The following is a 26,117-nucleotide window of genomic DNA, read 5'->3' on the forward strand; positions in this document are numbered from 1 at the left end:
TACTACATGCCTTCTCACCAGCACTATTCAAATAAATATTTAGTATCAATGCTTATCATGTGAGTTATTGTATGGATAAATCCTGAAATGTGTAAACTACAATGTGTGTGTGTATGCATTCCAATCCCTGCTTTTGTCAGAATTCTATTCCATGACACCCACTTCTCATCTATATATGCATGCTTATGATTTAAGCTAATATTTTCACTCAGTTCTCTCCTTTCAAACACTGCAAACAGCAATCTGTTTAAATTCCCACATAACATCTTCTAGATTTAGTAACCAGAATATCTTAGGTTTACTTTAAGGATGCTAGGCAAGTTGAACAAAGGGCAAAATCCCACGCAACGAACACTGGCTGCACAGCAGAGGAGACACCTACAGCACCTGTTCAAAAATCCCCATTGTCTTTTAAAGACTGAAAGCTGAGCTACTCTCTGTGGAGGAAGCTAGCGATGATATTCTTCTCTACTAGGAGGTTCTATAGACACATCACTTTCATCCCCCTCTCAGTTTATATACTTTCTACTCAGCTTAAGACATATTTTATTTCATACCTTTCAACACATTCCACATGGTTTCTGAATTTCCCTGCATGCATGGGCTACAGACAGCAAACTCACATCTGATCCTTCCAATTTTTTTTTCTCTAGAACTGACAGCACAATACTCTAATCAGTCATTTTTCCACTTTGAAAGTTCACCATGAGACAAAAATAGCCAACAATCAATTTCTATTGATGATACCTATAAATGTATCAGGTTGCTCCTTCTCCATGCTCCTTTTCATACTTAACATACATAAACTATTTCTCCATAAGCAAGCTAGAAGAACATTGTTTGTATTAGCACTGCATCCATATCTATTTCCTTCAAGTGATCTTAAAAGCTTATCAGCAGCACACTGGATTTGCAGCCTAAAATCTTACTGTCTTCTTTTCCGTGGTCTCCTTCAAGTCAGACTGGAAAGGAATCCAGAGAAATTACAGCGAAACTTACCATCAACTTGAAAATGGACAAATCCTAAAAGCAGGAGTGCCGTCAGCAGCCCCATTTTAACATATTCAAAGGCAATCCAATTCCAGGAAGAGCCAAAGAAAAAGTAGTCGTAGTCGTCCCCAAAGTGCAGAAACTTGATTTTTTCTCCCCCGGGAACTAAGGATATGCTCCAAAGCAGCAAAGAGGAAAGGCTTGAATGGGACACTTCCTCGGTGCAGCTCAGCTGCGTGGGGGGAGGCAAACAAATGTGAGGGGAGGCAATCTCCACCGCCCTGGTTTCCGAAATTCCTACCAATCCAGCCGAGGCAAATAAATTGTTCAAGCGTGGCTAAGACTCTCCGTTGCAGCCAAAAGGCAAAGGATTTCTTGAGCAAAGAAAGACTTTGAAAAAGATTTATTTTCTTGGAAAGTCTCTCCCCCCCCCCCTCAAAGTTCTCGGCGCTCTGAAGAAAAGGCGGGGAAGGAGGGCGAAAATCGTGGGCTTAGTTTAAGTCTGCTGCTTCTCATTTTCCCTCTCTGAAATCATTTCAAGCTGCAGCCTGGCTTCCTTTAACTTCCATAAGAGGGACGGCTGTACAACATCTCCCCCTAGAACTCTAAATGTAAAACAAAACCCTACGACGCCCACCTTCCCAGAGGCAGCTAACTGCTTTGAGAACTCCCAACGTGCCGCTGGGCTGGAAGAGGCGACGAGCATTGGACGCGGTTGCCGTTGCCGCTGATGAGGACGAAGCTGCTGCCGCCGCCGCCGCCGCCGCCGCCTTTTGCAAAGGAAGAGGAGAACGCTCCCGCTGGGAAGGAGCCGAGCGAGGCGGCAAGCGCCAGGCACAGCGGGGTGCTTGCGTCTGTGAGCAGCGCACTCCAGTTGCAGCTTGCCCAGGCGGCTTTTCCACAGCCCCAACTCGTCTTTCTCCCCTCCTGTGGTCGCTCAGCAGACACGGGAGCGAGGGAAAAGAAAAGGGAGGGGGGGGAAGCAGTTCCCCTCCTAATCAGAAAAGGAAGGGAAGGGCTGGGCTGTGCACTAAACGACCGCGAAACACCACACCCACTCTCGGGCTCGCTCTGGGACCACGATGGGAGGGAGAAAAAAAGACAAGTGAGATAGCTGAGAGATTAAAGAGAAGACTGGAGCCTCCTCTTCTCTCCTCCCAACCCTTTCCCTCTTTACCGGTGGCTATAGGTAGCATTATCATGATTGCTTCTCGCTGCTTCTCGTTTAATGGGCAGGTAATTTTCTCACTGAATGATTTCATGCAAGTCGCTTGTCTAATTATTCAGTTTTACTCGCCTCTTTTCTCTCACAGAGAGTCCTTTGAAAGAAAGGTACTCTTTTAATTGCTTCCCACTACGTTTTCATGTGGTCAAGGCAGAGAGATGGGCCAGGGCTCCCTAGTTAATTTCACTGGTTAATTTCAAACGTGCAGTTTAATGGGAAGAAAAAGACATTCTGCACATGTACCAATTTCCCTTTGTCGTGATTATTCTTTCAAAGCTTTCAAGTCTGCTAAAATAATCCTAGCATTTGTAATTATAAATATGTTTATTTATATTCATTTAATTAATTTTAACTATTTTTCAAAACCTTAGTTTTCCCAAAGACACTATAAAAATGCAACAGTGTAAATAAAAGAAGCCACAATAAAATGCAATTTCAAAATGTCAGTCTATAGTAAATATCAGTGAAATATTCAATTAAATACTAGTTAGTGCTACTAATCCTTCAGTTTACCTGCTCCAAATCGTACAGGCAGTGATGAGTAATCTATGATTTTCAAGATTCAGGGTCTCCAGCACTGGACGTGACAGTGTACTTCACATGTACTTTGGCATTTGCCAAGACCCCTGACCTACCAATGTTGTTACTTTAATTTTTAAAATTGTAGGTGGCAGACTGCAGAATCAGTCTTAAAGACAATTGGCAAATATATTTTGACAAATGGGCCAGTGTCTTATACAGTTTCAGGTGCTGGACTGGCTCCAGGGAGGCCAAGGTTCAAGTCTATCCTCAGGCACAGAAGTTCACCATGGGTATCAGCCCCACTAGGTAGATCAGACCAGGAAAGGGAAGGCTAAAGCTCCTTTCATTGGGATTGGCTAAAACAGAATCTTGCAAGTCTGATTGTGCTGTCCTCATAGGTCAGTGAATCAGGGAGGTGTCTGCCTGAGCTGTTTCCAGCTGTTGTCTCATTCTGGACTTAAAGAATGTTTAAGCCTTTTGCCTAGGTAATGGTTCCTCCATATCTCCATCAAGGTAGTTTTTATTACTCTTTACACTGGGAGAGTATCTTAGCCAAAGCTACTTCTCAGGATTGTTATTGTGGGGAAAATGGGAGGACAGAGCACTGTATACACCACTTAGAACTCACAAGGTATAGGCAAAACATCGATCCAATAAATAACAAAATAAACTAAAGCAAAATACTACCCTCAAATATAATATATCTGGCATCATCAGACACTGGAGGCATTCTTAGCAAATACTGTATGTGGGAATCTGCAGCATAGTGCTTTCTTGGTTTTCTAGTGTACGGATATTGAATGATTTGTCACACCCATTACAGTAAGCATTTGTGAGAATGACAGTAACATTACCTTAAAATTTCAAATTTGCCCACTAGCCCCAAAAGGCCAGGGATACTGCTCCAGGTATTGTAGAATTGTAACTCATCATTGGCATATTGGCTGGAGCTTTTGAGAATTATGATTCAGAAACTACTTCTGCTTTAAAGATACTTTGAAAAGGAGCTAGAAACCAATTAGCAACCAATACAGCCAGGTAGTAGATTGGTCTTAAGGTTTACTGAACACACAGTGTATTCTTGTGTTTCTATCATACATTGCAGGATATATTTGCAGATGTCATATACAAAATTAAATTCATAATTCTGTGGTCAGTTATAGAAAAATAAGGTATATTGAAGATGTTCAGATAGCTCTTTAATAGTAAGATTGGATTGCTAATTTTTGCCAAACATTGCTCTTTGCTCAAAAGTTTTTCATATTTTTTTCATATGTAGTAAATTTACAAAGTGGGTTAAATTTTAAAATTAGACTATAAATAGTATGTATGTATATATGTGTGTGTATGTATGTATATATACACACACACACAAACACACACACATGGATGCTTTAGAACAGGAAGTGTTCTATATAAAATATTCCCTTTCATAACTAACAAAATATTAAATATAATTTTAAATATTAACATATTTTAACTTTCAGAAATAAGAAATTTGTGAGGAGGTTGTGTATATATAACGTGCTATGCACAGTACTATGTGTGATTTTCTAATACTAAGTTTTGCTGTGCTAGTACATTGAAACTGGAAGTAATTCATTAAATTGGTTGTTGCTCATTGGTCCCTGCTAGCAAAGCTAACTGGATCTGACACACTGTTTCAGAATATAAAGTATCTGCCAGTCATAAAGCTATGTTTCTTAGAGTTTCTCCATTTAAACAAATGTTTCTAGCTTTAAATTCTAAGACTTGCTACTTAAACCGTGTTTGTGGCTTAAACTCATAGACTGTGACATTTAAACCAATGGCTATTGTCTGAAATCACAAGATCTGTAAATTTGAAACATTCTTTGCAGTATAGAATCATAGGTTTCTGCCCATATACCAGTACTTGTAGCATGAAATCACATTTTTCTGCAGGCTAAACCCATTTTGTTTAAACTTCAGTTTTCTATACTTAAAGAATCATCACTGACAAAACTGTGGATCATGCTTCTTAGCACTTTATGCCAGCTCTTGTCCATGTACCAAGCAGTAGGACCAATATTCTATACCAGAGGTGATTATGGTCACCTCTGTTTCTTTCCAAATACTGCACATTTGCTGTACATTGCAATTTTAATCCTAGATAGTTGAGAAATTTTGTTTTTCCTCTTGGGCAAATCAAGTGAGGGTAATATGAAGGAAGAACATGTCCAGGAAAATCTGGACATTTGGTATGTATAATTAGCATATGTCCAAAAAAAAAAAACTTCTCATTTTGAAGAACAACTATGTACGAATGTTGTAACAAATTGTGGTACGTACTCTCTATACCATATTCTATAAAAAGCAGAAAACCAGGTTTCTTTAAAATGTCATTCACAAAGTAACTGTAATTGCAAAATTTCACATACAGTATTAGAAATAAGCTGTATTGAACATAGTACTACCTTTATGAGTAAACATACATAGGATTACATTGTAACAAAACTGCCTTAGAAATTAACTGTTTTACTTATCTTTTTCCTCATTTTCTTCAGTGTTTTTATAATATACCAAATTAACACAAATGTGACACATATAACAATGTATCCTATCAACAATTTATGAACTACTCAATAGTCTTCATTTTAAACCTACCCAGTTCTTTAAGCCTTTAAATAAGACAATCATCTTCTTTATAACCAGTTCAAACTTCCTGGACTATATAGTGTCCATAGACAGCAAAAAGTTTAATGGCTTCACATGGGTGAAAAATGAGTGACGATAAAGGGGGAAAAAAAGTTTTCTCTTCAGTTTGTTTGAAAGAACAATGTGGAGATGTTAAGAAAGCAAATTATAAAAAAGAAGCAAGCATAACCAGCAAATTCAAATGAAACTATACAAAAAGATGAATACTTAACTGGAAATAATGTACCTCGATAAATAGAAACAAGGGTTTTCAGGTAATGATGAAAATATATCTAAGGTATCTATTTGCATATTTCTTGCAGCTTTAGTACATAAAGTGTGACTGAGAGTATGTATGATCAAAGTCACTAGTGGTATATGATATTAACACTGATGATTAAACATGTGAACCAAAAAAACATGTTTGATGGTGAATCTTTAGTTCCCCCTACTGGAATATAATGAGCAATGAACTGTTATATATCTTATATTTGTGTTAAGACTTTGTCCTAAACTTGAATTGAGAACTGTCCAATTTTTTCTTAGCTTTCAAGGATGCACTTAGAAATGCACAATATCTACCAAAAAAAAAAAAGTCAGTAGAATGTTCTGAATAATGAACAGACTAGTAAAAGATAGAACAGTAAAATTGACATTTTTGCTTAATTTGGTCTATTTTAAATCAATGTTTATGTGAAATTAGAATATGTACATACTTACCACAAAGTAATGCTAATACTTTTGCAGCACACCTAAATATATCTTCTTAGAAATAAATTAACTAAGTTAATTTTCTCTTGATAAATGTAGATATCTAAAGCATAAAGTGAATATTTGTCTAATGTTTTCTATTTCAGCACATTATTTGTACTGCAAATAGTAAAAAAAAATTATTATAAATAAAAATTTATTACAGGATTTCTCATGCTTTGTGATAGTGCAACTCTATCAAATTGAAAATGAATTTATTCCACATCCCATGAATGAAACTAATGATTTCATTGGGGGTTGAGTTGGGCAAGAAATATATAGCTAACTTTGGATATCTATATTAAATACAACAAAAATATAACCATACAACTTGATAAAATGAGATGGATAAAAACATTGAAATACACTAAGACATATACTTCTACAGACACTCCAAAGACTATGGATGCACTACTAGATACTGCATGGAAATGCTGGGGACAAAAAATATTTCCAAAGAAAACCAACAAACCCAATTATTGGTGGTCAGTGTCAAAGCGTTACCAGATTCAATCATAGTTTGTTATATGATCAATGTGTTATATGCTGCAGAAATGAAAGTTTTGTCTGCTCAAATGCATTAAAAAATCAGATTACATAACTGTGGACATTAATGAATAGATTTAAACATTTTAGAAAATAAACAGGAATATACTAAAAAAGATCATGTCAAAGTAATGTTAATTTAAAGAGCACAATATTTTTGACAATCCATAGAACTGATTCAAAGAATGATTACATAAAAGTCCAAGTTCAACTTCCCTGATGGAAATGTTTAAAAAATGTTGTGACACTTCCTCTGAGTTTCCTATAATCTCCATGGAGTGTTACAACCCACATTTGAGAATTCCCATACTACATATTCAAGCCAAATTCAAGTCAAACATTTTTGGTGGGGGGAAAAAATCTGTATCTAGATATGTAGCAAACAGCCAGTTTGGGGTAGTGGTTAAGGCATCAGGCTAGAAAACGGGAGACCGTTGGTTCTAATTCTGCCTTAGGCACAAAGCTAGCTGGGTGACCTTGGGCCAGTCACTCTCTCTCAGGACTAGGAAGGAGGCAACAGCAAACCACCTCTAAAAAACCTTGCCAAGAAAACTGCAGAGACTACTTCAGGCAGTCTCCAGGAGTCAACAATGACTCAAAGGCACCAAATATCTATGTTTAGATATGTAGCACACTGTAGCTATATTTCAAATAAAAATTTTAAACTCAGAAACCACTGTATCCAGTTAATATCTATATTTTATAATATATTATTTGTAGTTTATAATGTAATAAAATAATTACTTGGAAAAAATATAGAGAATTGTAATTAGAGATAATGAAGGTAAAGTGATCAAAATAGCCCACTTGGTTTATCTGTATTACTATACTGGAGAACCATAAATCACCCTACTGACAGCAATATACACACATATATAATATTAAGCAATATTTCTCTTACTATACAGTATATATAGTAAGACTCATTAGAGACTTTAAATTGCTGTTTGTTTATAGAAGTGAAGTGTAATTAAATAACAGTTATGTTCTTTTCAGTATGCTTTAAGTTTCTGCTATTTTATTGTACAAAAGGTATTATCTGCACATGAGACATTGGTGTATAGTGGAAGTTAGTTAGTTCTTAAGTTATTGCAATAGTGAAAAATGCATATAGTTCCCCTTGTGAAATGAATTGTAAACCTTTTGCAACTATATGAACCAAAGCAGAGGCCTTATGTCTCTGCATACAATCTATGATATAGATTGAAGTTTGATGTTTTCCTGGCTTTTATCCATAACAGTCTACTGTAGTTTTTTTTTTTTTTTCATATTTATTTAGAAGTGTAGTGCTGATTTCATTTCAGACTATGAGCTATTAAAATCTAAAAGCAAATCATATAAGACAAATTATCCTACATGCCCATGCCTCAAATTCTAGTTGTACCAATCTTAAATGCTATGAATGAAAGAAATTGTGCAAAAGGTCAGACATGGTATATTATTTTTATTCCACATGTCCAAAAGGCTTCTATTTATTTAATATTCTACTATTTCTTCAAGGAACTCAAGCTAGAGTACATTTTCTCTTAATAGGCTAAGAAGTAACAACCAGGCCCAAGTCACATACTAAGTTTCATGACTGGAATACTGGTTAGCTATAAGGATGTTTTATAACAGTGTTTTGTTTTTAGGTGGAAGTTTCATGACTGTTAAGACCTGAAGTAAATAAAATCTTTGCCAGAAGTAAAAGCAAACATGAATATAAACCGAAGGACTAGTCTTGGTAAAATTATATACTTCACATAGCATAATTTCTTATTTAGTAACAGTTAACAGTCACACCTACAATCTATGTTGTTGTCATTTTAATAATTATATCTATATAGTCCCATAACCATCGACCCCATTTTAACTTTTGCCATGGTAATAATATATAATAATATAGTCTTGTTTCAAGAAGTTCCCGATTTATGAAGATGTCAGCTCATATGTATTTGTTCTAGCAGTGCAGCTGCAAATTTAACAGCATTAGAGTGTTTTTTCTGGCTCTACTAGTAGACTTATATTTCTATCATTCTATGGCACTTCCAGTGTGATGCTGTCAACACTGTTGTCATCAGTTGTACATATCAGTGCATTATTAGAAATATTATTTGTAGGACTAACATATTAGTTTTGTCTGAGGACAGCCTTGTCTGCTTTCAGCAACAGAATTACATTTTGCATTGTCTCATGCCTTCAGATTAGAATTGATGTGTTGGCCATACAATTTTTCATTGCCAATCTAATTCAGTTTTACTCTAAATTTTTCATATAGATGTATGATTTATCCTATTAAAATGGTGATACTAAAAGCAATTGAAGAGAAAAAAAGTATGCACTGTGCCTAGGATCTACTACTTATTTTTCATGCTAGAACTATTTATATTTAAAGAATGCCAAAAATGAACAATCCAATTGCTGTAAGTAGTATATTAAAGGCTTTTGCAACAAAAGAGTAAAATCACAATATTTTCAATGCCATAAATTTATTGCCCAGAATTTTATATTAACTGGAAAAATTGTGTATGTTAGGTAAGAGTGTAGATGTTATACAGAGACATAAGTATGGTCATAAATATGCTAAAGCAGTGATAAAGTCAGAACTGAGTAACTGTATCTGGAAGGTTTTCTATGCATATTATCTACTTTAAATGACAAGATATTTAATTGAAAAAGATTGTCCTATAATGCGAAGAAAACCAAACCTTACAATAATCACATGGAAGTAAGTCATTACAATTGAAATGAAAAAATGAAATATTTTACCATAGGAGGATATTGGAAATCTTATATAAATGTGAAATGCTTTGTTTATCTTACTTTATTTATCTTCAACACTTGTCCAGGAATTGTAATAAGGTTATTCAATGATTCTGTACCAAGTAGGGAATTTGAACTTACATTGGCTAGTTCTATATTTCCATATTTTCCTTTTATATGTTTAATATATGGATCCATGATCTATGATCTCAATACATAGTCAAAGTTGTCTGAACTAAGAAAAGCTGGTAAAGTTGGACCTGGTTAATACTTGAAGGAAAACTACTAGGAAGTCTCAAGGCCGCAGACTACAGTAGGAAGTAATATCATTGTCTTCTTTATCCCAGAAGGTTGCCAAGAAAACAACATAGATATGTCAATATAGCTTGACACACGGGAGACACACTTTTTTTACATGAAGTGTGTGTCTTTCATAAATTCTGAAGTGTATGCATGGGTTTTTAAACATTTAGATTCTTCATTAAAAGATGGCTTGGACTCCATTTTATAAGATACAGGGTCAGTTTAGTTTAGTATGTGCAAATTGTTATCTTGAAGCATTGTTATCAGAACCCTAGTTAAAAAAAAAAGAGAGAGAGAAAGGTGGTCTCTGTTAAGAAATTGGTCAGAACTTTCAAAGACAAAAAGGTATTCTAATTCATCATCAATAAGTCAAACACAGCCAGAAATTATATAGCCCTAATGATCCTTCAAGATAATAGAGAGACATACCATAGTTTGTAGGGAAGCCTGTAATGTCATGCATCCTAGCACCTGACATGAATATATATATATATATATATATATATATATATATATATATATAATGGTAATCAGCCAGGTGGAGCAATTCAGACTGAATCAACATTAAGATCAAGATTGACTGCTGAGGGGAGATTTGAAAGTAAAATATAAATTATGTCTGGTTAATTTCACAAATCAATAAAATACACCTTTGTAAATTGCTACTAAAATTAAAGAAATGAACTCTAGAAATAATCAGGATGCCTATAACCATTTTAATAAATAAAGGGAAACGAATATTGCCTTGCAAAAATGTGTATCAATATTTTGTATTTCTAAGTGACAAAGCACTTTTTTTTTACATTTAACACACTTTAAGCAATTTTTATATGATTTAAAAAGAAAAAAAACTGTCACAGATGTCTGTTACATGTATGTCATTCTTCAGTTAGTAAATCCAAACAAAATGGGGTTTACTTCTGTTTATTCTGTTTTATTCACCTATGCAGATTCAGGAAACAATTATTTTGTCTCTCCCTTCAAGTATATTTCTATACCAAAAATGTGTTTTTGATTCTGAGGGCAACCATACTTTAAATGTGATGGTAATGAAACATTTTTCTACTAATTATTCTAGAGAAGTGAATCAAGATCAGGCAGCTAGCATGTGGATTTAACTTTTAGTCCCCATCCCTATATGCTCAAAACTATATTACCAAAAAAAGAACAAAGAAAAGAAAAAAAGTGAAAGAAATGGATTGAATTATGGTGGGAAGCAAATGTTGCTGTCTTGACTCCACACTAACACACCAATGTGGGCTTTTTGCTTGTTGTCAAATCAAATGGAGAAGAGGAGAACAATATCTAAGCATTGAAAACAATGTCTAGTTCGGCATTAAACTTTTAAGGGTAACTAACTCTTATAATGTTCTACAACATATTCTTATAATTTCCAAAAATAACAATATATTGCTTTCCAAAGGATTCACATGATTTATTCACTATACCATATATACAAACTATAATAAAAAGAAACAAAGGAAGTTTATGTAAAATATAAATCACATAGAAAAAGAGATTTCAGAGAACATTCCCAGTACTCTTGACCTAGTTTCAAAAAAGTGGCAGCTAAGGTCCTCATCTTTTCTTCTTTATCAGACTCCTTAAGGTATAAGGGTGAAATAATTGTAACTGACAAATAAAGGAAAAGTGGCAAAGCAACCAAAGCTCAGATTGACATACCTCATTATTTTTATGATAGTGCAATGTAGAAAAGTCTCTTCTGTTCTGGTTTGTCGGATGCATGAAGGGGGAGACAACAGGTATGATGGGAATTCAGACAGCAAAGTGCTTATAAAGAAGGAAAATGCTTAGAGAGAAATGGCTGTAGTGGAGGCTAGTTACTTACCAGAGCGTAGAAGTATACTTGCACCTGCATGCACCTGGCAAACATACTTTTGATCATAAGTACAACATGTTCCCCAATGTAACCTCCAGGATAATCAACAACAAATACAGTGGTACCTCGGGTTACGAACTTAATCCGTTCCGTGACTTTGGTCGCAACCCGAATTGGTCGCAACCCGAAGCAAATTTCCCTTGCTGACAAGCACACCAAAAACCTTCCAAAACGCCACAAAGCACACCACAAGCCTCACCAAACATCTCCTTGCTACCACGATCTCGCCCACAGGAAGCCGCGACCACGTGGCAGCAGGGAAAATGGCCACGGATCCGGTTCGTAACCCGAGGCGGAGTTCGCAAACCGAGGTAAATTTTTGCGGCCGGAGCTGGTCGTAACCCGAAAAGTTCGTTAACAGAGGCGTTCGTAACCCGAGGTACCACTGTATTATATATTTAACATACCTCAAAGCTGTGGTGGGATGGCATCAGCTTAAGATGGGAAATTCTACTCTTACACTGGTATATTTAATGATAACTTGAAGCTCTTTCACTCAAGGTTCATGGATAATATGAGGACAGCATCTTGAGATCAAAGATAAAACTGTCACCATGATAAACTGCAAGTGGGGACACTGCCTTGGAGTACAAGTGAAAACATGCCTTGAGCTTCCTTCACCTTCAGTGGTACTTTTCACTGCATTGTTTATCAGCTATGACAATGTGTAAAATGGAATACATGTGGTTTTTAAAACTAAGAAGTATTTAAGACCAGTTAAGAGTTATCTTAATGTTTATTAAGTTTCATCTATACAGTATTAGACATTTATTATAATTATCTGTATACTGCCTCAGTCCACTAGAGTTTGGATAGTTTACAGCATATATAAATACATACAAAGTAAACTAATCCCCTAGAATGGCAGTCCATGTCATCACTACTCTTCAAAACCTCAAATAAGTAAGTTTTAAAAGCTTCATGTAAGGCCAGCAATGAAAGGACCAAGCCTATCTCTGGTGACAAGATGTTCTAAAGCAACTGGACTATCATGGAGAAAGACTGTCCTACAGTCCATTTTAAATAATTTATTTTTTTCTAGTTTATCACCTCAAAATTGGCTATCATCCTTAACATGATGGGAATACTCTTTTCTCATTGAAATATGAAATCATTTTCAATTCTTTGTTTCCTTTAATTGAAACTATATTATTTCCCTTGCTGACCCGTTAATTCTGGGATATGTATAATCTGCCTAATTAGTAACAGTTCTGCTAAATTAATATTACTCTTATTTTTGCAACATCATTTTCATTTGTGAAAATATGTCCCTCTTCATTTGGAATATTTTGTTTATGCTATTATTGTGAAATTTGCACTAGGACCAGACCAAGTTTGCATTGTCTAAAGAAACTCCAGAAATGAAAGTCACATACATCAATAATAATAATCATCATCATCATCGTCGTCGTCGTCGTAGTAGTAGTAATAGACTCAAAGCAAGTCTTCCCCAGCTCCTTATCTTTCCCAGCATTTACTTTCCTTCTGAAAGGTAGCAGAAATATTTTCCTTTTAACTAAAAAAAAAATAGGAGAGGCACAGTACTAAGGAACTTATTCTTAATTTTTCCAGCATCTCCATTTCTCCAGAGAGCCTCCAGATTTCTCCATATTAGTCCAGAGGCCCTGTGTGAAATGTTTTTGGGTGGAACTGCAGCTTTACTTTGCAGTTCACTTGATCTTTTATTTTTAAAGCTGAAAATAAAGAGAGGAAGAAAAAGGTTATGCTGCCTGATAAATAAGAGGCAGTAAACACAGGAGAGGAAAGAGAGAAAAGACAAAGAGTCTGTATTTGGGCAACAGAGAATGTGTAAAATGAAAGATAACACTAAGGAAGGGGTAAGCCCAGGGGTTTTCAAAGACACCTGAAATTTTGTCAAAATGATGTAATGTATGATATGATGGCTCAATGCATGCTCTACCCCTTAGGTGCTTGCATGTTACTTTGCAGTGCAAGTACAAAAGAAGCAGAGTTTGTGTTCTGAATTGCAATGCATGTTTCATATATTCAGCCATCTATGGAAAAGCTTCAATAGACAAAGGGGTAGTGGTGGTGGAAGTGAGGCAGTAGGGGAAAGAGGAACAAACATTTAGAAGCAACACAGTTTTAGAACTAGAGGCTACAGCAAGAATGTGTATGGGAAGTTCAATTCTCTCAATTTTGAATTACTAATTTTTGTGAGTTCATACACATGATTTTTGTGAGTTCATACACATGATTCTTACCCTAAATACTCATTCATTTCAGTTAGACCACTAGCAAGCATGTTGATGGAAAATCTGCATGCTTGATACATGAAAAGTATCTTATCCCAGCAAGAGGATGCACTGCAGCCTTTTATTAGAAAATGATTCAATCTCCTTATCAGTGTTCATCAGACCCATTTCCAATACTACAAGCAAATTAATATTAATACACTGATTATGCACACTTAGAAAAAACTCTTTTGTCAAGCTTCCACGTGAACCTGGGGAAAAAAGGGCATAACTGCTTTAAGGAATTAAGTGGTCTATTTATTTTTTTCAAGGTCATGCAGTATTCTGAAAAAAAACAACAGTTGCTCTAATGACTGAGTGGCACTGTGTTCTGAATAACATTAGATCAATACAGTCCTATTTTGTCACAAGTTCCAATAAGTGCCCTACTTTCCATGAGATACATAGAAGTAAAACAAAAATTACAATTTCATTCCTTGATGTAGCATAAACTCTGTCAAATATCCAATAAATGTGAATTTATCCTTAGTGTTATAAAGTAATTAATTTACCTTTGCATTTCTAGTCCTTTTTAGGTTCAGAATAGAAGATGAGAAAAGGAATTATTAAGATGCAAAGGGATGACACATAACAAAAAAATGACAGAATTACTCAGCTCACATTTTGATTCAGTGGTCTGTGTGAGCCAATTGTAAAGAACTAGTACAGGCAGCAGATTCCAGCACACACTTGATAGAACCATAGTAAGGAAATATCTACTAAGTCTGAATGGGTTCAGATATTCAACTTCTGATTCATAGTCTCCTAGGATACTGACTGAGATTGCTAATGGTCTGCCGAAACTTCTGTCTATGATCTTTTAGAAATCATGGACAGTGGGTGAAACGTACCAGATAACTGGAGGAGGCAAATGTGCTTTTTATGTTCACAAAGGAGGAAAAAGAAGAGATTGGAAACTATAGGTCAGTCAGTCTAACAGTGATACTTGGAAGATGCTGATTATAAAGCATTTGGTTATAAAGCACATTGAAAACAATGAATTATTAAAATTCATAGATTTGTAAAGATTGTGTTCTGCCAGTCTCACCTAATTTTATTTCTTTTATTTCAAGTAACTTCCTTAACAGACTGTGGGATTGCTATAAATGAAATGCATTTTGATTTCAAGAAATAATTTGACAAAGCCTCTTGTGATATTTTGAAAAGCAAGCTAATTAAGTATGAGCTACATGGCATGTCTATTAAGTTGATCTATAGATGGCTTGAGAATCATAGTTTGATGGTTCCTTATCAAACTAGATTAAGGAATCAAGTGGGATTTAAAAAGGATTTAATCATTTTAATCATTTTCATTAATGACTTGGAGGAACGGTTGAAAGGCATGCTTAAAAAGTTCACAGATGATACAATTGGTTACTAATATTCAAAAGAATCTTGATGATTTAAGGAAGTTGGCTGAAAATAATCAAAAATGTAGAAAAATTCAAAAATGTGCCTAAGTATGCTTGTAAACAATATGAAAAGGACCTTGGAACTGGATATGTTTAGCCTTAAAAAAAGACAGTCAAGAGTGGTATGGTATCACTTTTCAAGTAAGTAATGGATTCTCACACTGAAGAAGGTCAAGATCTGTTCTCTGATTTGAAAAAGAATGCAGGATTCAGAATAATTATCTTAATATACAGCTACAATTTCTTGCTAACAGAAAAATGGTTTGACAGTGAAATAATCACAGATAAATGCTGTGACCTCTTCTTTTCTGGATGTGTTCAAATAGAGCTTGGATAGCAAACTGTCAAAGACACTTATTTTAATTTGATTTCCAGCACTGAGAAGCAATGTGGACTAATAGTCTAAACAGTCATTTCCAACTCTGTATTTGCTTTTTGTTTATTAGTTTGTTTATTATATTCTCTTATATCTTTCATCCAAAGAACTCAGAGCAGCACAATAATCTTGTGAGGTAGATTATGTGGATGGTTGGAAAACCAAGGTCATTCATAAGCATTATAGCCAAGATTTGAATGCTAGTCCTTATTCATGCATTGGTCTTTGTACACAGTGATTACAAATTTCTCATCACAAAGTTTAATTTTTGTGCATGTGCACAGTTTCTATTATTATTATTGATTTACAACCACTTTTTCCTAAAGCAATCGAGGATAGTGCACAAAACATTAAAAAAAAAAGACAGCACAAATAATGATGCAACTTTTATTTGTACAATTTAAAATTATCTGTGATTTCTGAAATTATAGCAGAACAATAGATGTGATTATATAACACTGGGTCCTGCTACAAAGTTCATCTTGGAAAAGCCCAGGTAAACATGTCTTGAACTACCATCTAAAGTTAGACAGCAAGGGAGCCAATAAAGCCATTCCATATTTCATCACATTGTGGACCATAACAGATAAAAATCCACCAACAAAGTTTTCACACCAATTTTTCTATGTAGGTTGTCTAATACTTGGAAAAAATAGTCATTTAAATATTTGTTTCCAAGTCTTTTAAGACGTTGTAGACCCATAAAGTCATAGGCAACCTTATTCTCTTCAGAGGGAATAGAATCTCATCTAGATAACTCTTTACTTCTTGGAGCCAAGAATGACCATTTACAATATCATCTGGTCAGAATTTATTTTTGCTTTATTAAATTCTACCCATGAATGCCTTCTGTTATATGTCCAGAATCAGCAGTCTTTCCTAATACAGATAGAAAGGTGAATTGAATCAGAGTATCATCAGAAGTCAAATGTTCTAAGACATGTTGAAGCAAGCAACAAGCAAGCAACAAATATTACTGCTTCCAAGTTTCTATCCAGTCAATAAACAGAAAAATTATTTTGGCAATTGATGGTGGACAATCCCATGTTACTTATCCTTGGCTATAAGAATTCAGTAGAGATAAATACTAAGAATTTGCAGTTCTTTTTAGACATTCTAATCCATTACTTGAGATAGCAGTTCTCTCTGTGTGTCTGTGCTAGGGCTACCTCTATTAATCTTGGCTGATTTTGAAAAGCTGAAGAGAACTGGACCAGCTTTCTACTTAGATAGAAGATAATCAGGAAATACCTAGACAGCTAACTTAAAAAAAAAAAAAAAATCCAGAACCTGTTACCAAACTACTTCCATATTGTTGCCAAGAAAATTACATGGATATGTTCATAAATTTACCAGGATTCAAACTGTACTGAAATGAGATTTAATTTTATATTTCTACTGACAGTACCAATGGGCAGGTGATTGTCAGTACAGTGGAAGTAATGGATGAAATGAAAAATCCTTACATTTATGGATACTGCTCAGAATAGCAGGTCATAGATTATTTCAAGAGGCTCCAATCTGCAGTAACTGTAGGAATGAGTTCCTTCATTTCTTCTATGGATGGAAATTCACATACTTTCACATTCCCTTCTGTTTCTCCTACAATAGTTCAAACAAACCAAGAAGAAGAAAAGTGGAGCTCTATAAAATTCAGTGAAGATTCACTATATGATAAAATTGTCTCCTGAATATCAATTGCTCTTCCCAAGTATTCAACTGAAAGAACAGGATTTGTGATATGAGTTTGAGCAATACTATATATCATAAAGTAGTTATGCTATTTCATTTTTATACAATAAAAGGTATACAGTTACATCTGAAACCTGAAATACCTCCTTTTGTTTCTTATTCAGTTTCTTGTTCTGTTTTATATTCTAAAGAGAAAAGGGATTTAAAGAGGCGCTTAACATTCCAGGCCGACATACTCATTAAATGAATCAGATGGAATTCTGTCAAAGGCATTCCTGGAACTTAAAGGAAGATAATTTTTTTATTAACAAAGAAATGTTTTATAGAAATCTATGCCAATAAATCTGTAGTTGTCTTTTCATACATTTTATTAGGAAGCAAATTTTTTGCTTATGACCCATGTCTTGTTTTCCAATCTCCACAACATTCAAAAATAACTAAAACTAGAAAAAGTAAGCTCTAGTGTTATCTTTTTTATGATACCCTAGGTATCCTCTGTTACACATTCATAAATTACACAGATCCATGTATCCTTAATCACTCAATCATTTTACTATGAGCATAGGCCACCAAAGTTAAGCAATAATACTAGCGTTTTTACAAAATCTCAAAATGCACCTTGATTTTAGATCATAGTATCCTGGAATGCTGTAGATTTGATTATATACTTTGTAAATAATTTGTCTTCTTATATATTTGGCATATTGAACTGAGAAATGTAAACAAGACAGAAGTTGGCATGCTGGAAGGCAAAGAACCAGCCACTAGTATTGCATTTCTCTTTTAAAACAACTTTATGTAAGATTTATTTTTGCACTCTTCTTTTATTCCCAATAGAAAAGTCAGCATTTTCCATAGTAAAATCTATGCACAAATCTATGTTGTTATTGTTGTTGTTTAATTTGGCAAACACATAGTATATTTTCAAAGCACAGATCTTAATCTCTAGCTGCTATTGATTAAGTGAGGACTACTTAGGATAAAACACTATGGAATACTTTGAAAATGCATATGAATCCAGTTAAAGAAACAAAAAGAGCAATGTGCTAAGTCAGTATTTATTGGGAAGTTTCTTTCCCCCCCTCTTCTTAGTACCTATATTGAAAAGAATTTATGCTATTAATAACCTAATTTGTATGTTACACTCTTGTAAGCAACCAAACCTGTTAGGATACTTAATGACAATCCATTGAGTCATTTGTCATTTAGTGAAGTTTCTTGACTCAAACCCCTGTCTACTTAAAGTATAACACATTCACCAAAGGTATAGCTACATGTTCTAGCTGGATAGATTTCATACATTTGTTTTAGCATTTTTGTAAGACTTATTTAAGTATATATATATTTGCTTCACTAACATATTTGTAATGAGGAAAATCTGTATTCAATATAATTTTCATGGAATTGTTTGTTTCTAGGATTACAGGTTTGAATCCCTCCCTAGTCTATGTTTTCCTAGCCTCTTATTTCCAGACAAGCCCCTATTACCTGAAAAGAATGAACCAATATAAAATATTCTGTTATATGGAAAGCAAGAAGTATTAAGAGAGGTACTTCTAAGCTTAAATCACAGTAATCTTTCCATTACATAGGATAAGCAGGAGAGTAGGCCATGTGCACTCCAAGAGTTGTACCCAATAGTGTTTTACCAAATCAGAAGGAACCAGGTAGGATGCTTGGTCAGAAGTTAATAAATACAGGTAGTTATCACTAGATCTGGCTTTCTGACAAGTGTGACAAGTTTCAAGTCCAAAAGGTACAAGGTAAAAAGTCCATTAATGGTCCATTGGAAAGATGAGGAAAAGAAGCATCAGAAATAAATGCTAAGAAGCCATTGCACCTTCATGTTGAAGGAAACAAATGCTATCTGATTTACTATCTTCATTCTAAATTTTACTTCTAATTTGCTCAATGTTGTGCCACCTCAATAAAATGATATTGAAGAAACCCAAGGGTATCCATTCCCAGGATTACCTTCTCAAATAGGTTAAGTGGATAGCAAAACGTTATACAAACAGTCTCTCAATATTTATCTTGGTAAAAGAGTGACAATCATAGAATGCTGCATTGCCATGATATTTTGGCCTTTCCTGGAACAACAAAGGAAGAAGCCTATGAGCTCCTATAAGCAATCCCTATGAAGAAATCTATTAATACATCCATTCCTCTAATTAATACTTGGAAAATTACAGATATTGTTTAAGAGTCAAAACCATGGAAATGCTCACAAAATACATAGACACAACTTCTGTGCTTATATTTCCATATATTTTGCATGTGAACATTGAAATGATGTATATCAGGTCATAGTGGCAAACCTTCAGTAAAGTCCATTCTTTAGCATAATAATTCTGTCACTGATCATTAACCTATTTTCCCTCTCAGTTGAGGAAAGAAAATGAGAAAGCAGATGTTTCTTTTCATTCATTCTGTCTGAGAACTTATTAATGATTTCCCAATATTCTGAAATGGGACTTGGTTGTTGCTGCTGCTGCTAAATTCTCCAAGGAAGGGATAGAAATGGTCTTTACTGGTGTACCTAGTCATAGAGAAAAAAGTTACTGTTCTGTTGTTCTCCCCACTTTATTTTTGTCTATTCTTTTAATTCAAAAGAAAGCTAAGCCAGCTTCAATCTCACAAAGTAGAAAATAGGGCTAAAACTAGAATAGTACACGCATAATTTAATCCCATGATTTTGCAAGCATATGTGCTTACAGTGGCTTTAGGCTGGGGGTGGGGGGAAGCAACTTGCTCTAGCATTTTATCTGGTCTTATCAACTAAGGCTTGGGGAGGAAGAGATATTCACAATGGAATGAGATGCAATTAGACTTGCTCTAAGAAACCAAAACCAATCTTACTCACTTTGATATGTTTCTTTATTTTAAAAAGTAGTGATGTCTTATGCTGACATCCATCAGTATTCAGTATTCACGTACACATCCTATAACAGTTTGGGTTATGGATGAAGTAATATCAACAGCCTGAGCCTCTAGGAGATTTACTTTTGGACACCCATTTTGAGCACAGAATGTACTGATGCAGACTCCTAGATTTGAAGCTTAATTGAAGGTTTAGAAGATTCTTATTTTTTTTTTTAATTAGTTTGCTTCTATCTAATATAAAAGCATACAGTGGGACACAAATAGGTACCAGCGAACAAAACATAATGGATGCTCAATTAGTGTTCTAGCCAGCTGATTTATCCAAGTGGGAATACTGAAGAATTGTTTTCTTTTTGTTTTCAAACCCAAACTAAAGACTTGTCCATTTACAGATGATGTCATGTGAATCTTGCAACATGTCATCTTTTCTCTAGGATCAATTCACTTTGATATAATCAACAGAGTAAATACATAGGAAAGTGGCTTTGACCTCTCCACATTCTTTCAAGGCATCATCCTTGTTCAAAGGCAGTTTCTTCAGATTCTGATTATGCTGCCCTTTCAAGAAAAAAAAGACATTTTTAGCTCAAAGTGTCTACAGCTCTATATACATATTTGAGCACCATTTTTGCAGATTTCATGTCATATGGAGGCACGAAACCTACAATAAAGATTAATTTCAACAAAGAGGATGATACATTATCTGTGGAGAAATACAAAGATGAACTTGAAAAAGGAAAGTGATGGTTATAAAAACATGATTTAAACTGGAAGAGAATATTAGAAAGAACTTAAGCTGGCCCTCTTTGGTATAATATGGAAGAATTGAGACAAACATTATCAGGCTTTCAAGATTCTGTTATTATAGCCTATATCAATAAAGTATGGTTCCAGTATTTTTTGTCAAGTCTGTTTCCTGACCTGGTCTACTCAAATAGACCAAACATTACCCCACAGAGAACTTTGGAAAAAAATGTTCCCAACTAGGCAGGCAACCATTTCACACTTGTTAGCTATTTAGGGATGTTGAAAACATTTTGTAGGGTGCTTTGATGAGAATGACAAATTACAAAGTATGCTTTTTCATAAAACAGTCTGATAGCATTGCTTCTTATCTAACTCTTCCCAACCCACATGTTCTCTACCACCTGGAGATAGAAAGATAAATAAGTTTATTTCAGTTAAGTACCACTTAATGAAAAATGGCAGAAGAAAATCCAGCTGGAGAGAAATAACATGCAAGAATAAATAGAAAAATGCATCATTGCAATATGTTAAAACTATGTTTAAAAAACTAAAACTAAGAGTAATATTATGGAGGGTGGGGTTGAATAAAAGAAATAAAACCATAACATTAATTGTAGGTGAAGTCTAAAGTTAGATGTTGAGTTTATAAGGCAATGAATTAACAAGATAGAAATAAGTAATACTGTACAGTCTAATAATCTAAAATAATAATAAGCTACAAATAATAGTTCATTCATACATGGCTGAGGAATAATGAAACATATAAAGATATTACTGATGTAGATCAAAAGTCAGTTATTTCTGTACATTCACATCTGCTGTGCAGAACTTTGCTACATTGTATGTAATAAGCCTTTTCTTATCTGGTAGGACGTAATTATCATAACATTTCTCAGACTGACCAGGAACATGTAACAACAATGGGAAAATAATCAGGTATCATAATAAGAGCAGTCTTAGCACATGGAAGGTGGATTCAGTTGAACCATTGCCACAAGGACTGGTTCAACTAGTTGTAGGAACTTTATTAAATATCCCATATAAAACTGCTAAAACGAACTATTGTATCTGGCTCTGAAGAAAAGTCTTTGTTGAAATGCAGGGATAAGTATGTAGATAAAATTTGCTGGTTTCCAACTAGGGTGGTTAAACCATACTTGGATGGATTTTGGAATGAGGCCTCTCTCATTCTGGCACTCAATATCTAAGAGCCTTTCTTGGGTAATTCTCTTAGCCCGAGTAGTTTCTAAGTTGCTGAGTAAATTTGAGGAGATGTAAGAAATAAAGAAAAACCACATTTGAATATTTTCTAAGAATTGCTTGGGTCCAAGTGGACTGGACTTTACCAGATAAAATAAATGTAATCAACCCAACTGGGAAAGAATAGCATTTAATTCAATAACTGAAAATTAATAACCAGGCTCTTATCTCAATAATACTCTAGCCAGTCTTTAGCCTCAGAATTAGATACATGTGTTGGAGCTTGGATTGCTGCTTTTATAAACTTTTCATCAGCCTACAGTTTGGGTAAGGGTCTAACTGGGATCCATAAAGCAGCTGACTCAAGGATTTGACTGTAAATAGTTTTAGAGTTGTAGGGATACATTCTCTGTCTTTTGTGTGAAAGAATGTTAAAATACCCAAAGAACTTTGAGCTGTTGACAGCATAGAGTCAGTGTGTGCATTCTGTGACCCTGAGTGAGTTCATGTATAAGTTGAACAAGGATATGATAGATAGATAGATAGATAGATAGATAGATAGATAGATAGATAGATAGATAGATAGATAGATACCTGCCAAAGGCCCCTATGGACAAAGATAAGGTTGGATAGTAGGCTTTGTGAATTACATATTATTTTCTTCCTAGAACTTTTATGTAATTTCTGGATTAGGAACAATAACCAGATTCTTTAAGTTTTTCCCACAGAAAAGAGCTCAAAATTTATTCAAATACTGATTTGAAATCAGCAAAGGCCACTTGAAAAAAACACCAGCTCTTCAATTGTATTTCTTGATAAAATGACAAGGAATGACCAGGTCTAAACTCTACTTGTACGTTTGTCAGCTATTTTTGGAATTGCCAGTCCAAATGATGTGCATAAAGCTTGCTGATAATATACAGATAGCTTATAGGTCAATGGTTGTCAGGATCATCCCTTATCCCCTTTCTTGAAAATTGGAACAATTATGGCCATTCCACAATCTGGGAGGATATTTCCAGATTGATCAATATATGAGAAAAGTGTGGCCAAAATAGGAGTCTATCAATTAATATGAGTTTTCAGCATTTCAGGCAAGATATGATCACAGCCAGGAGTGGTGTGATGGTTGCCAATTAGCTTTGTTCACTTCAGGCATCAAAACTGGTGGCCAATCTGGAAGAATTTCATTGTTTGAATATGAGACCATGGGATCTTCTGACTGAGATTCATATAGATTTCTAAAGGGAGCTTCCCAAACCACTATTAGAATATGACCTGATATGTAATATATATTGTCATTAATGTACCTTGTTATCATGTGCCAAAATAGAGAGAGAATTTTATCTTGAATTGCAATAGATATCTATCACCATTGATTCATGGTCAGTTCATTAACTGATTGATTGATTATGTACTATCAAATCCATGTTGACTCTTAGAGTCCACATAGATAGATATTCTCCATGATGATCTGTTCCTAACATATCATTTCAGGTCTTTCAACAGTGCATTCATAGCCACTGTAACTGAGTCTATCAACCTTGCTGCTGGTTGTAGAAAATATAAAATGTTTCATTGAGGCCTCTCTTAATTTTCAAAAGTTTTTTTTTTTTTTTTTTAGTTCTAGTAATCCTGATGTTAGTATTTTTGCAGGCCCTGTGGGTACAATTTGTTAGAGCTAACTAGAACTCTTTTGGCAGCCTCAACTGTTGGTCAAACCATCTTTTTTATCTCTACTTAAAACTTGGCTTGAATTCTTTGGCAACATGTTTCTGGAGATTCTGAATGAGAAAGATACAACTTTCAAGTAACTGAGGTTCTGGTATTTGTCATCTTTTCATGATTCTCCTTCATCTAAGGGACAAGAAAAGAAAATATCCCAGTTTTCATTCCACCTAAGATGTAAAATTTGTGCCTGTGTTTCTATAGATGTAAAATACCTGTCTGTAGATTGTGCTAGATTAAAGGGGATGTCAAACCTTTAAAGTGAGGGGAAATGGTCATTCTGTGGATATGGCTTAACTTTCATAGAATGTAGACCAGTAACTAGTTTGGAAGAAATCAACCAATAATCTACTGTCAACATATAAGACCTCAACCAGTATGTGGACTCTGCAGGCTGATCTGCTACAATCAATAAGTCAAACAATTGGCCAGTCCTGTTAGGGAAAATGCTGCAAAGTGCAGATCCCAGCCTTAGCTACTCAAGGAGGAAGGGGTCAAAATCCCTCTTTTCTCTCAGGAAACTATTATAGAGGATTACTACATCTAGTCACATTCTGGCATTAAAATCCCCACACAGTATGATAGAAGTAGTTATTAAAATCTAGAAGTATTCTTGATATGCAGGCGCAGGGCTGCTACCCATATTCATAATGTAACAGGAAGATAATCTCTGCCTGTAGAGCTACTGAGATTAATATTAATAAATCCCTTTAGGTCTGCCTAAAGAGATGTCTAATACAGCTAGCTTAGTAACCAAGTACACTGAGTTCCTCTAAGCCTCACATCTCCTGTAGGAAACAAAACAAAACAAACATTAAAACCAGATTAAAAATTTATAGAAGAACCTCTGCCTTTGAAAGCCAGCCTGCTGAATTCCATGAGCATAAGGAGAATTGGTTTGAAGTTGCTAATCATTAGTTTGACTAGGGCACATTGTTGTATGACCAGAAACTGTGAATGTTGAAAGCAGTTAATTTAAATGAAAAGGGCTTCCAGCAATAGATAACACTGATGGTCTACCATATAGCTGATCTAAAATAAAGATTTCCAAATAAATCACTGAGCTGCAAGGACTCACTCCCCCCCCCCCGCCAAGAATCCTATCGGGACTTAAAAAATAGTGTTGGCACACCCTTTCTTTAACTCAGTTTTCCATTGTTCCTGTTAACTTTTCCCAGGGTCCATCCCTTACTTGGCACAATTGTAACATAATGTTGAGTCATCCAAAGGCTTTGTTTGCTCTATTGTTTCTCTTTCTTTCTTTCCTTCCTCTTAAATGTTTGCCTTATATTCTATCCAAGTAATTTCTAGTTGAGTTCCTAATAGAGTACATAATTTCAGTCATGTGTCCATGTGATAAACTTTGTATCCTTATATTCTGATTTGTGCTCTCTGTAGTATATTACAATTTTAAGTTAAAGATCTTGACATATTTTACTCACATATAGATGTATAATGCCAAATATGTTTAAAGTAAGGACATGATGTAACAATATTTCTGGTAGTAAAGCCTGTAAAATCTACTCATGAATTTGTCTTTGGGATTGCATTAGCAAAGGTTATAATTTGAATTTCTCTCCAAAGGAGGATCTTTTAGTTAGCAAAACTTCTTTACAAAGTGAAACCAATTAATTGAGAATTGATCAGTCTTCCAGTTCATTTACTTCCAAATTTTTATTTGTGAATAGCCACTTTATAATGCATTTCAACTGCTTCTGTTCAAACTGTCTTTATTGTCTCGTCTACATGACCTTTGTGCACAGGTACACCCATAAAACATTACAAAAGAAAAAGCAGTACTTAATAGGTCACCTCAAAGTTAAGATTTTAAATCTGCTGCTATATGGCACTCAATTCTGTGTATATAATAACACATATATTGGAAGATACTCAATCCAAAATTTTTGAGAGGCATTCTGCATGTCCAGTGATCAACAGCAAATGTGCTTCACCAGCTAAAACTTTTTAATGTCTTCCTTGAGGCCTGCCAGAGACACTGACAACTTAAATTCTGGTTAAAAGAAACATTTGGGTATAACTCCTTGGTCCAGCTTACACTTTCAGATAGTAACATCTCTTCCTTGTAAAAATAAATAGTTTCTGATTTGCTTTATTGTGACTGTCCCCTCTAAATGTTTAATATGGGTCCATATAAAGCCACAGCAGAACTCAAGTGGAGTCTTGAATTTAA

At 34.8% G+C, this 26,117-nt stretch overlaps 1 protein-coding gene across 9 annotated transcripts in view; it reads right to left on the reverse strand.

The window, feature by feature from the left end:
• The window catches only part of ROBO2 (roundabout guidance receptor 2), a 599,875-nt gene that overhangs the window by 466,215 nt on the left and 107,543 nt on the right, over positions 1-26,117 (reverse strand). For 5 of the 9 annotated variants that reach the window (XM_088144586.1, XM_088144585.1, XM_088144581.1 and 2 more), the window contains exon 1: positions 1,000-1,952. The exons of 1 other annotated variant lie outside the window; for it this stretch is intronic. In XM_088144586.1, coding sequence (XP_088000712.1) covers positions 1,000-1,054 — 55 coding nt within the window. In that variant the 5' untranslated portion in view covers positions 1,055-1,952. Of the gene's footprint in view, positions 1-999; positions 1,954-26,117 lie in introns of those variants that run through there. 3 more of the 9 variants (XM_088144582.1, XM_088144580.1, XM_088144583.1) reach the window with 2 other exon arrangements.

The sequence above is a fragment of the Python bivittatus genome, unplaced genomic scaffold, assembly GCF_059951505.1.
Source record: "Python bivittatus isolate LINGU-HERP-01145 unplaced genomic scaffold, Pbiv_v1 ctg000350_np1212, whole genome shotgun sequence".
Taxonomy (NCBI): Eukaryota; Metazoa; Chordata; class Lepidosauria; order Squamata; family Pythonidae; genus Python; species Python bivittatus.